Source organism: Panicum hallii, chromosome 2 (genome assembly GCF_002211085.1).
Source record: "Panicum hallii strain FIL2 chromosome 2, PHallii_v3.1, whole genome shotgun sequence".
NCBI lineage: Eukaryota > Viridiplantae > Streptophyta > Magnoliopsida > Poales > Poaceae > Panicum > Panicum hallii.
The window spans coordinates 53,113,777-53,127,140 of record NC_038043.1 but is presented as its reverse complement, the minus strand read 5'-3'; the positions used below and the strand labels follow the sequence as shown (position 1 = coordinate 53,127,140).

The 13,364-nt window shown below is 49.1% G+C and overlaps 2 protein-coding genes across 6 annotated transcripts; both read right to left on the bottom strand.

The window, feature by feature from the left end:
* LOC112883580 (subtilisin-like protease SBT1.7) lies at positions 1 to 2,304 on the bottom strand. The gene has a single exon (XM_025948902.1). It carries the CDS (start codon positions 2,302 to 2,304, stop codon positions 1 to 3), a length of 2,304 nt encoding a protein of 767 aa, XP_025804687.1.
* A 3,616-nt stretch (positions 2,305 to 5,920) lies between these two features.
* LOC112882871 (major facilitator superfamily domain-containing protein 12) lies at positions 5,921 to 13,364 on the bottom strand. 5 transcript variants are annotated; one of them, XM_025948045.1, is made up of 13 exons: positions 13,349 to 13,364; positions 10,135 to 10,333; positions 9,442 to 9,511; positions 9,083 to 9,279; positions 8,918 to 8,993; positions 8,753 to 8,827; positions 8,591 to 8,670; positions 8,357 to 8,483; positions 8,115 to 8,174; positions 7,408 to 7,458; positions 7,170 to 7,328; positions 6,666 to 6,798; positions 5,921 to 6,575 (listed from the first exon to the last, which is right to left on the bottom strand). In XM_025948045.1, exons 2-13 carry the CDS (start codon positions 10,302 to 10,304, stop codon positions 6,412 to 6,414), a joined length of 1,362 nt encoding a protein of 453 aa, XP_025803830.1. In that variant the 5' UTR covers positions 10,305 to 10,333; positions 13,349 to 13,364; the 3' UTR covers positions 5,921 to 6,411. The 5 variants fall into 5 exon arrangements, with proteins under 5 accessions (XP_025803830.1, XP_025803829.1, XP_025803826.1 ...); XM_025948044.1 differs by lacking the exon at positions 13,349 to 13,364 and adding an exon at positions 11,548 to 11,718; XM_025948041.1 differs by lacking the exon at positions 13,349 to 13,364 and adding an exon at positions 11,014 to 11,101.

Below are 13,364 nucleotides of genomic sequence, written 5' to 3'. Positions count from 1 at the left end.
TCAGTTCTGCCAATGGCAGGCCACTGGGCTCCTGACACGATGGTTTTCGTTCTCCCAGCTGATGTGTCCGAAACCCCACTCTGTCTTCCGGTTTCCACGGGCTTCATTTCTGAATTCCACCGAGTAGCTCTTCCTCTCGTTGGGCTCGTTGAACACCAGGGTCGTCGGCGTGACGGTCACCTTCACGTGCTTCGGCGTCTTGACGATGACATTATACGTCTCGGCCTCCTCGGACACCTTGGTCAGCGTCCGCGTCAGCGTGCGGATGGCGGTGCCGTTGTCGAAGACCACGGAAAAGGACGGGTAGTTGAGGCCGGCAGGGCCGCCGGCGAGCGTCCTCGTGCACCTGACGAAGTCTGGCACGAACAGGCGCAGCTGCTCCGCGGTGTAGTTGAGGGCGCACAGGAAGTCGACGTAGTCGCGCTTGCCGGCGTCGTAGACGAGGCCCGGGTCCAGCGCGAGATCCGGGTGGACGTACCCGGCCCCGGCCACCAGCGGCGTCGCGACCCTGACGCCGTCGTTGAGGTCAGCGGTGGCCCCGTTGTCGCGGATGCGCCGGCCGCGGTTGTCGATCGTCCAGGCGGTCGTCATCAGCGCCGACCGTAACATCGCCGGCGTCCAGCTGGGGTACTTCTTCTTGATCAGCGCCGCGATGCCGGCGACGTGCGGGCACGCCATGGAGGTGCCCGAGATGATGTTGTAGGCGGTTCTCCTCCCGTCGACAAAGTCTCCCGACACAGATGCGTCGCCCGACCAGGCCGCCAGAATGCTCACTCCCGGCGCGACGACGTCGGGCTTGAGGAGCTCGGGGACGATCTGGTTGGGGCCCCGCGACGAGAAGCCGGCGACCACCGGCGCCCTGTTCTTGCTAATGACCGTCTCACAGCCAAAGCTGAAGGACCCCACCGGGTTGGGCTCCGAGGCCATGTACGCCCTGAGCTTCTCGCCGGCGGTGTAGCTGAGCGCGAGACCCGGAAGGGTGAAGGCATAGGCCGTGGTGCCATCTCGAGACCACTCGCGAGGATCCACACCAACTATCCCTGCTCCACCAGCATTCTGCAAGAGAATGCCATGTGCGTCGGTTGCTCCGTCCATGCACACCACGATTTTCCCCATGACCGTGTCGGGCGTCCAGTCACCAGGGGATCCGCTGAACACTAGCGGCATCATGGCGGTTCCCTTGGCCTGCATGGCGTAAAGGGACTGTCCCGCGAGCACAGCACCGTTCCCAAGCGTGAGATTCGACGGGAACAGCCGGTCCACGGTGGCGGCGCCGACGGTGGCCATCCACGGCGCCGTGTTGATCACCGTAGATGCTCCCGGTCCGGCGTTGCCGCCCGCGAGGACGACGAAGACGCCGTTGCGCTCAGCGCCAAAGGTGGCGATCGCGATGGCGTCGCTGTGAAAGGAGCGCGGCTGGCCTCCGAGGGACATGGAAATGATGTCCACGCCGTCCTTCACCGCGGCGTCGACCGCCGCTATGATGTCCGCCCCAGAGCAGCCGTCGATGTCACACGCCTTGTACATGGCGATCCTCGCCTTGGGCGCCAGGCCCCACGCGGTCCCTCGCGAGAACATGTGGAGGCCGGCGTCCGGGACCTCCGCGCCGGCGGCCGTCGAGGACACGTGCGTGCCGTGGCCGTCCTTGTCCCTCGGGGAGGGGACGCCGCCGCAGATCTTGCTCCCCGCCCTGCCAGCGCGGAAGGCCTTGGCTCCAACCAGCTTGTTGTTACACAGGCTGGCATTGAAATCGTCGGCGTCGACGCACTTGCCCTTCCAGCTCGCCCGGACGGGGCCGAGCCCGTTGTCACTGAAGCTCGAGCTCTCGGGCCATATGCCGGTGTCGATGAAGCCGATGATGACGCCGTCGCCAAAGTTCGTCTCGTTCCAGGCGCCGTTCTTCGGGTCGAGGCCGACGAACCCCGGCGACCTCGTGGTCTGAAGGTAGAACATCTCGTCCTCGTACACAGCGGCGACGCCGGGAGTGCCTGACATGCGCCGGGCCTCGTCGCCAGTGAGCTGGACGGCGAAGCCTTGCATCACGGTGTCATAGGTGTACAAGATGCGGCTGGTGTTGGTGGGGCGAGGTGAGTGGGCTGCCACTATGGAATGGTACCAGTCCTCGAGGGTGGCGAAGTGCGGCGGCTTGGCGAGGTGGTTGGCATGGACGATGTAGGTGCTCGGTGGCTGAGGCTTGAGCGCAGCATGGCTCTTGATCTTTGAGGCGAGAACTGGGCCGGTGAGCTGCACAAGGAAGAGGAACAGTGCTAGGTGGTGCAAGAGCTTTGTGGTGATGGACGCCATTGCCGGTGGATGTGTGAGCTCGGTGGTGAAGGAATGCATGCCCTGTTTGGGCTTTTATATAGAGGCTGATCGAGCCCAGTTCATCTGCCACCCTGGAAACCTGCTGCTACACAGCACATGGTGGATTGACACTAGGAGAAGAAAATTTTGCTCACTAACAAGGATAGAGACAAAACATGCGGATGATATGTGGGGCGTAGGACCATTTGTCAGTGATAACAATGTTATATTTTCTTTGTAGTACTACGAGACAAAACTTTGCTTGATAGTTGATACTTGATAGTGGAAAAATGGACGCGATGCAACCAATATGAGGTAATTCTAGGACTATCAGACACTAGTGACCATCAGTGCCTCTAGGCTCTAGTGGTCTATTTTACACTTCAGCAAGGGGTTGATGGATTTATTGATGGTGTACCCAGGTGAGAAGCTGTAAAAAAAACTAGGCCTTTTTTTTTGCAATTATCAGGCTAAATTCATCTTATATTGTTTATTTAGAAAAAAAGGGGAAAGTTCCAGCCTATGCTCACCTTATACTGCATAAACTTGCAAGGACTTGCTTGCGGATGCCAGTTTTTCTGGAGGTGCAATGCAACGAATGATCGTGCATTCTACAGGCAAAGCTACAGTTCATTGCAGAACGAAAATATGTAAACACTGAAGCGTGCAGGTCGCAACCAGTGCGAGCCTGCCCTCTGAAGCAAGCATTAGTGGGCATTCTGGGCCGTAGAACAAATCAGGGTCTGGAGCTATCTTACTTTGGTACACAAGATAGGAATCTACACATAGTTCAAGGGAAGCGTTAGGCTTTCGATTCCGCCAAGCCACTAAATCCAGAAAAAGGTGACATGTATATATAGCGAATATGAACTCTGAAATATCAGATTTGAAATGGATAGAAATAAACATTCAGTTGACACCTTGCAAATTCACAGCACCATGTATTCAGAATGAGGGGGCAGCACGAGGCTTGTCTGGCCTCTAATATCCTCATGGTTCAATCAGACCGAGTTACACTAGAAAAAAAATCAGATCACACATCTAAAAAGACGGTGGTCAGTTAGGTTTCTTTCTATCTAATGAATTCTGGAACCAGTTGACTGCATCTGTCTCCTGAATACCAGAATCAATGATGGTAGGCAAAATGGCAGTCAAAATGGATCCACCAATTCATCAGCCTCCCTGAGCTGTGCGCGAAAGCCACCTCCAAATTGAAGTCGTCTTGGTGACCCGCGCGCGGCGGCAGTCGAGGTACCGGAGCACGAAGAGCGCGGGGCGACGGAGGCGGCGCCAAGGCGTTCGTGGTCCGCCGAAGCGGGAGCCCTCGGGGACGAGCGCTCATGATCCAGGGCCGCGCCGCCACCCAGCCTCATGGCCGCCGTGCCCTGTGCACGCCCGGAACACGAGCGGGCTTTTGCCGCGCTCGCCCGTCCGGCAGCGGGAAGTCCGTCCAAGCCGCCATCCGTCGATAAGCTCGCACGCCGCCGATCGCGGTTTGGCCAGGGCTCCAGGAATTCGCGGTCGGAATTGCCGTGGACGCGCATAATGTGGCAGCGGCGATGGACGTCAGCATGGCGTCGTTCTCTTCGACGATCCCGGCGGCGACGTCCGACTCTTGGGGTGGACGGTAAATGAAATACCGTCCACCCCTTGGTCTCTCCTGGTCGTTGGATCGGCCACGTGCGGCCAAGATGGACGATGCGCTGCGCGGAGCCTCGTCCAGGGAGGGGAGCCGCGGGGATTGGAACTTGGAGGCAAGCTCGCTGGGGACGTTGTGCTCTGCTCCTGCGGCCTTTGCTCTGGCTCCTGCTCGGTTCATCGCCATGAGCGCGCGCACGTCGTCGCCATGAGCACGCCTGCATTGCCCGTGTGCGCGGCCGTCCGACCTGTCTGCATGAGCGAGCATCCCCACGGAGCACGCGGCCGCCGAACCGCGCGGCCGCGACGGCATCGAGCGAGCCGGAACGCGTACCCTCGCCGCGCACAGTCCTGCCAGGCCCCTCGCCGAGGATTGAGACCTACCGTTGCACGCAACGCAACGCATCGCAGTGCGCACTGCACAGACAACCGACGTTGTGTGTGTCATGCCTAGGGTGGGAGTGGGACACGCATGGCATAGATGGAGGCATCATGTCATGGAGCTGAAGGACGGCGAGGGAAGGGGTTGCTTCAGGAGGAGAAAGAAGCTGCTGGGAGCCTGGGACCTAGTACTTGTTTCGATTGAGCCTGCTGGCACATGAGCAGATTAGGAATGGACACAGAAATACGCATTCAGTTGGCAGTTTGGCACCTTGCAAATTCACAGTACCATGTATTCAGAATGAGAGGGCATCACAAGACTTGTCTGGCCTCTAATATCCTCATGGTTATAACTCTAAAAAATATCCTCATAGTTCAAAAAAAAAACAGTTCCACCAGACAAAGTCAGATCACACATGTAAATGTAAAAAAAAGGTGGTCAGTTAGGTTTCTTCCTATCTAATCAATTTTGAAACCAGTTGCTTGCATCTGTCTCCTGAATATCAGAATCAATGATGGTAGGCAAAATGGCTTCATCAGCTATATAATGAAATACAATCATACGAAAACAGTTCAAAATGGATCCACAAGGCTATGTGTTGTTCCGATAGATGTGATCAATAGAAGTTTTCTTGCTCCAATGCTACTTTTGATCTACACTCAACTAGTAGCTATGTGCTCAAGAGTGCTGCAAACCTGCAACGCGCACAAAAAAAAAACGCCAGAGAAGAGTGTTTGTGTGGTACAAACCTGTGCCTGTTCACATTACCAAATAGGATACAAGATTGGCATACTGCTGAATGTGACTTGCAACCGCAACAGTTTCTCAGTCATATAGATCAGTAGGTGTACTGAGAAATTCATTTGCAATGGTGTGGATGAACTTATTCCTGGTATGAAGTGACGTTGCAATATTAGTATCCTAGGTGACATCTTTAGCAATGCCAGTGCAATAGGCAAGGTAGTTGCGTTCTCAATCTTCATAGCTACTGGCCACTAGCTGAACATTAGGTAAGTCAATCTGTGGTTTTTCTTTGGATCTGATCACTTCAAAAGAAAGCATCCTTTTTACAGTTTTACTAGATTTATTCTGCACTTACCGGGCTAAATTTGTCCTATACTGAATGAAATTGCAGATAAGAACTGTACTAATGTGCCTTTGCAATGCAGCAGAAATAATCTGGCACCCCACGCAACAATAGCACATTTTTTGGAAGCAAAACGTATATTGGAAGCCTTGCAAGTTGCAACAGGTGCCGCATTCTACATACCCTTTTTACATTGCTATCGGAGAAAGAAATACTTAAAAATAAACTGCAGCTGCTATTATTCAGCTCTTGGACAGGAGTTATTTTCAGTTAGAACTGGTGAAGGAATCAGTGTACAATTAGATGAAAGTTTGGAACTTTCTCACAATTGTATAAGACCTACGTGTGAATGTAATAGGTTTGGAATGTGACAGATGGCAAGTGGACATCAGGACATGTTCCTGGATGAATTTCATGTTCATCACCCCACCAGAGATAGGCCAGTTAGCTTTCTTGAACAGTTAGCATAACTCCTGAATATCAGAAATAATTTACATGACCGCAGGTGATTTCATCCGACAATATAAGTATGAAATGTTTCTTTTGAATCAGTGTTATATGTACAATGAAATTACAGTCCTATAAAACAAAAACTAGAGTAGACATTCTTTCCCTTGGCAAGAGCTATATATGCCTATGTGGCAGTTTAATTGCTTTCAAAAGAATTGCCATACACGCCATGCACTTTCTGAACAACGAAGATAAGATGCATTTACAATGGATTGTGGACTGATCTGTACAGATCAGTGTGATCAATAGAAGTCTTCCTGTTCCAATGCTACTTTTAATTTATACTCAACGTGTCGCTGAGTACATTCTCTCCATCATAATTTATTCAGACTATATATGAAGTTGCAATGAATTGACCAAGCATCCACTTCCTCCGCCACCCTATAATGTCGTTAGTAGCTTCAGGTTCCAGTAATTTCATCGCGCGATCATGTGTCTATTACTGATGACCAAATGTTGACAGTCAACTGTAGCAGTGCCACAAGCAAAATCATGCTAGAAGGGGCTCCACCAAAGGTCTTCGTCGAGTATCAGGGAGGTCCATGGTATAAGCTACTATAGCTGAAAGCAGCGAACAGGCAGCTGGAACAAAGCCCAAACCAAATCTTGTAACTGAATAGCCAAATGCCGTTACTAAATTTGATCTTATCGTACCTGTATGCAAAATCACAAAATTTTAACTGAAATATTAAAAAGTCAATGCTTATGTTGATTAGCCAGTACTAAGACAGTTACAACTATTACCTTGATAGGACTCCAGTATATACAGGGCTATTCCACATGATACTTTGTCAACAAAACTTAATGAGCCATACACAAAAGCACAACCATTTAGATCTTCTCCTACTAAAACACCTTCCATGCTAATACTTGTCACCTGGTATCAAGGAAAGATAAGAATGATGGAAGTAATATGCGTGGAAAAAATCTGCTGAAAATATGCAGGGATAGTATACAAAAATGGTTAAGTTGTTTATCTCCACACCCTTTTAACATAACTGATAAAAAAGGACACTTACTAAACCAAATAGTACTGAAGGTCAGGATTGAAATACAAGCCAGGATACCAGATCCATGACCCAGCCAACAGCTAGGTACATGGGCCAGAATGACAGCATACCACCATGGCATGATTAATTGGTGACATACCTTCTTAAAGGGTTTTTCCCCCTTTAATTGTACATCTTATTTAAAGTTTGTATCATCTCTTTGCAGTACATGTATTAATCAATGTTACATTGTACTTACTGTCATAAGTGCATTGGCAGCTCCTATTATGATTGAAATGGCATACATGACGTTGTGCAATCTGCTTGGTAGAAGAACAATTCCAAGACCTGACAATATCCAAAGCACTGCTCCAGCTGAAAAGTAAAGCTTGAGACGCCAACTTGACCACCTAGTCTCCTATAAACGTTTCAAAACTCCATTGAGTTGAATAACAAAGTACTAAATTAGAAAAAATAGTCATTAAAAATAGTCTGACCTGTAATATTACAGATACTATCAAACTGCAGACGTAGATAATAGCGGGAATCTGAAAAACAAAAAAGTGAAATAATTTATCCAGGGGACACACATATTACAAGTCAACGCAGAGGGGCGGAGCTGGGCTGGTCCAACAACTAGGGCCACACAATGGTATTGCTGCCGTGATTGGGCTGGACTACATCAAAAACACAAGGGAGTTCAATTTCCAAAGCGTAACTGGGTCAAGAGTAGGGCCATGGCCCTAGTTGGAAATCCACCGCTACCAACACAACATCATGGTTAACTGATATAATATGGAGTATATGTTACGAAATTGGTGACGGTGTCTTAGCTGAGGAAGAAGAAAAAAAATACTATTATTTAACATATATTTCAGTAATAAGATTATTTTGACTGTGAAACATCAGATTATCTGGACTGATCACCGAATGTACTGGAGTTAACAGAAAGCAGATTAATTTCAGAGAACAGGCTGAAATTCGGCAGCTTTCAGGCCTTCAATTTTTTTCACCTCTTACATCATTGGCAATAAGTTCTACCGAGTATAATATATATCTTGTTTGTTCAATTGTTTAAAATTTCTACAATAGCATGTGCGATAGATGAGTACGCCAAAGGATACAATAATAGAATGATTGATGAACTATTGCAATTGTCAGAAATAAATCTTAAAAAATAAAAAAGTGTGGGGTTGGACCTTACCAATGCTTTCGAGGATTGAGGCATTTCTAAATCATATATCACATAAAAAGCAAGAAATGCCTGTTAAGACAAACAGAACATTATCACTGACTGGTCGTATTGTTGAAGTTCCAAGCATAAGTCGTATATTCAAGAAATAAGATTCACCAGTCTAAATACAATGAAAAGTATAAATGCCTTTAGAAATTCTCAAATAAAAGGTAATTTCAGTCCTATATCACAGATAAAAGATTACTAGATACCTGTGAAACATTGGTCACCAATCTAGTCAGAGTATAGACTAGAGCAACTTGGTAGTATAATACTCTCTTGAACCAGTAGGCCCATGAAATTCTGGAAAGGTTCTTATCCGTAGAGTGCTGAATTGACCTAAAGATAAAAATACTTTATTCAACAAATAATAAAGGAGAAGAAAAACCTAGTGAAAGTCAATAACTCTTTCTAAAGAATATTAATTACATAGGTATCCATCTTACCCCGGCTCCTTTGTTCCAACTAAGAAGATGACAACAAAACAAGATCCAAGGGAAATGGACACATAAGCAATCCACCGATACTGTCCCAAGTATTGAAAAATTATAATGAATATCAAGAGTATCAGGCACACAGTGAACATATTACTTAATACAAGAGAATACCTGAACTAGTACGCTCACTGACTGCAATAGAGTAAATATCAACAAAGCAATGCCATACAGGCTAAGATTTGCAACCTAGCGAAAGCATGGAAATTGAGCACATCAGATGCAATTATTTTGTCATTTGGACACAACAGAATAAACACTGGAGTAGAGTATTCTAACCATTGTGAAGGCATTACGACAGCTTACAAGTGAAACCCGGCTAGATGGGTTTGATGTCATGCAGTTCACCATTGACCTTAGAAATATGTAAAAGACATCCATAAATGAACTGCTGAAACCATAGACATAATCATGGGGAAAGTGCTGAAATAAAGGAGCAATTACATGTGAGCAACTTGAGTAACTGCCCAACCAACATTAAAGATAGCGGCAAATGTGCTGTATCCAACAGTCTCCAAAGTAGATGAATTAGTCCCCATAAGTTTGCAAGGAACACAGCTACCGAAAACAGATGAGAAGGAAATTGCCACTAAAATAGATCCTCCTGCATGCCACAGTTTGAAATGCCCAAAACGATCCATCTGGAACAGAAGCAGTTTGTTTATATATCTTCCCCGGAATCATACACAGCAAATGCTTAAAAACAAATTCAGCTCGTGATGACTAAAAAGAGAAGATCATCAATTAAAATGTTATTGTATTGAAATTATAGTACACGGATCATCATGTTTCTTGGCTCATACCAGTTCCCCAGCAAATATTGTTGTGAATCCATCCGCCAACTGTCCAGAAAGCATGACAACAGCAGCATCGCTGCAAAGGTGAATTATAAAGTAAAGTGTCTGAAGTAATCCTGAAGCTTTTACTTCCAAGCTTTCAGCATCTCAATATTTCTCATAACCTGGGTAAACAAACATGATTGGATCCAACAATCCAATATTTTAGGCAGACTCTACAACATGTCATTGATCAGAAAATTAGTTGGCTTTATTTTTTTTAAAAAAGGTAATTGGCATTCCCTAGGAACTAACATTTCTGTTGTAGCCTCATTTGTATTGAAACATGGTAAAGTCTTATTTGCCAAATTTTGAACATTACTAGCACTAGTTACAAAAAGGGACAGAAGAATTTGATGAACAGTTGTGCATACTTACATTAAAGTTTTAGATCGTAATTTTTTTTTAAAGATGTTTGAGAATATTGCAGTAAGATACTGAATCACGTCTAAGACAACTTGAAATTAAACATGAACTTACTTCCTAATTCATAGCAGCGTAAAATTCCTCTTCAAGCAGAGTGGATAAAGAGTTAAGACTAAAGCTAAAGTGAGTTCAAAAATACCTCCAGTTTAACATAATTGAGCCACATGCTACAGGACAGAACATACTCATAGATTGGAATATGAGAAAAAGAGATGTAACCCAGAAAGCACGTACCCTGGACTAAGTCCCACATCAGTCAAAAACACCAGCAAATAGGTAAACCAACACGACGATGTGATGTCATTAAGCATATGCCCAGAACCGTAAGAAAGTATAGACACCCTCCCTAAGGGTTCTTCCATTTGTGCTTCATATGGCGATTCGTTGTCCCTCATATTAACCATTATTATTAGCAAGGCTACAAAAGTATCACCTGCACCACAATGGCAATCATGTCATATTTAGTTATCAGTTTATCACTTATCAGTGCTTAACCAGCACAAAGTCTCACTCGCAACTTCGGAAAAAAACAGAATAACACTGCAAAGCTGCTACCTAGAAGTTCCATAAACATCATAAACACGGAAACTGTTTGCATGCTACTCATGAGTTTTCGCAGGAAAAAATCAGTTTAAAAACCAAGTCTAGTTCATCAGGAATATATTTGGATTAACCAAGTGACGACACACTGATACATTGATTATCAGTTGTGAACTTCTATGCGATAGCTACAGTAACAGAACAAGATCCAAGTTTCACTTGCATTACTGATCCTGACATGTACTGTTATATTGTCCTGCAATAAACACGAGATGTGGACCGCCTTACTGATTGCAATAGGCAAAAGTACAACCTTTGCACCAGGCCAATCAGTCTCAACTCTCAAGCCGATCACCCAAATAAAAAACCATGTTCCTATGACCAGCCCTTAGGGGCACATCAGTTTTGTTTTTGTTTTTTTGTTTTTTTTAGAGTAATGGGCACATCAGCTACTAGTACTTCAGTGCGCCAAAGTTATGAAACAAATTGACGTCCGAAAAGATATATTCGCGTTTCCACTAGCTACACCATCCTACTAATCCTTCAACTTTATGAGCCCACCTGTGGTCTCACCTTTCCCATTCCCCTGGCTTTTCACCAAATCCGAACAAGGATTCTCGGTTCTCACATATTCAGGCCCACACATCCAGAGTGCCCAAACGTCCGCAAATCGCAACAAACACTCAAACAGCAATTGCACTGCGCTAAAAGTTCCGCAGGCCGTTCTTGGAGCAGCCCCAGGCCCAGGTCCGCGAGAACTGGATCCAAAGTGAGTGAAGCAGCAACGAGACTGCAATAAAAGCTTTCGAAAATGATCGATCTGTTTTAGCAGTCCTGGTCCCCATGAACCGCCCGCAGAAAAGAAAACTGCACACACCCTAATAAGAAATGAGAAATATCCCGCGAGATATCTTGTACCCCTAACGCACAAGATCACACCCAGAACACACGAGTTCCGTTCCGTCCGGTCCGCCCAAGGTTCCCGGGAGCCAACCCCGACCTCAAATTCCATGGCGATCAACCAAAGGCAGCGGTGAAACTAACCCAGCCACTGCCGTCCCCAAGAAACCGCGGAAACCAACCAAACAGGGAGGCCATGGAGCTCACCTGCAGGAGCAGCGAGGGTCTCCGCTCTCGCCCGCTCCGCGCGGCTCCGGGAGTCGGGGGGCTCTGCACTTTCCGAATGAAGTCAGTGAACGAGCCCCACCGCAACTGTCTTGTGTCAGAGAGAGGGGGGTGGGTGGGTGGGCCGAAGGAAGGCGACGGGCCCGAGGAACGTCGCGTGGACGGCGGGAAGGCGGAGGAGACAGGAGAGGGGGAGAGAAGCGGAAGCGGGGACGCAATCGCGGAGGAGAAAGAAGAGTATTGTATTGTATATATCGGGGCGCGCAGTGCGCCGGGCGCACCAGGCACCACCGGGACGGGACGAGCGGGGAGCGGAGGTCGCGGAGCCCGCGCTGCTCGGGTGGTGGGCCCGGGTACCGACTAGGAGACGACGAAAAGATACCGGAGAAGAATTTATTGCCGACTTTTTGGTGGCGCGGGCGCCGCGCGTCACGTCATGGCCGCCGCCAGCCGCCCGTCCGGGGGGTGTGGGTGGCGCTTTGCCTCGGCACGGGTGGACAGCGGAGACCGGTGACCGGGAAGGTGAGGGGGGCGTGCGACGCGATCCTTTCCTTTCCTTTCTAGGCGGAGCCGAGCGGTGGCCGGCGTTCTGCGCGACGCGTGCACCGGACCGGCGGCCGCGCGCTGCCGGCGGTCGGCGACCAGCGCGACCGCGACGCGTCCTGTAAAAAACGAGCAGCACACAGGTGATGAGGTGAGCGAACGGGTGGAATGGAGGGCAGGTGGCGTCCAACTGCAACGTACACTATGTTGCTGTAGCTTTGACCAAGATGGGGAGCAGTAAAGTACTCGATCGCCGTGGTCCGCGGAAACGGCTCTCACTGCATGTCGCTGGAGCCGAAATGCTAGTCGGAGACTAGTCAGAGGCGAATGGAACAGTGCACCGTTCCCGAGAAGATGGTGCTACCGGATTCTCCTCTGGAGACGATCGCCGGACGGCGTGCACGTTCGTGTAACCATCACGTAGATCGTCTTCATTGTTTGGGGGGGGGGGGGGGAGGGGGGACTGTTCATGCCTTCATGGTACGTACTGTACCTCGCAACGGCCTCACCAGCAGCGGCGGCGAGGGATTCCGGATTCAGAGTCTCCCCGGAGGAGGAGCCCCGCACCAACCGTCTCGGGCGGCGGGGAGATACTTGAGCCGACGCCGATGGAAGGCGACGGGGCCGGACGGGGAGAGGTCACATGAGGAGAAGAGCACGAAGAAAACAATATGATCCCGCCCGGTTGGGCCCGCCGAGGCCGGGACGAGGCAAGGGTAAGTGTTGCGCACGCCGCACGCCGCCCCGTCGCGTCACGTCATTCCGCCGTCAGCCCCGGGCGTGCGGCGGCCGGTGGCGAGAGAGAGCGCTGCAGGCGTGGTTGGGCGGACAGCCGTGGGCGCGTGGTGAGCGAACCGGTGGAATGCCGAACAGGTGGCGTGCGAGTGCGATGTACTGTGCTGGTTGACCAAGCTGGTGAATACCGCAGTAGTCCAACAAAATGGCGCCATGGAGCCAGCCGAACACCTAGGGACACTCCACGCGGAGCTGTTCCTGAGAAGACACAGCTACCGTGTTCTCTCCTCTCATCGCCGAAGCAGATTGGGTGCAAAAGAATGGCATCCATGCATGCAACCATCGTCTAGATCGTCTCCAAGGGGAAAAAACAGTGGACGGTATGGCCCACACACCAGTCTGCACTCTGCAGCCACACAAATCCCATTCCCACTCCCCAATGTCCTCGAGAACGAACCAAACAGAGCGAGGCAGATCAGACTATCAGAGCTTGCAACGAGCTCACCTGCAGCGGCGAGGGT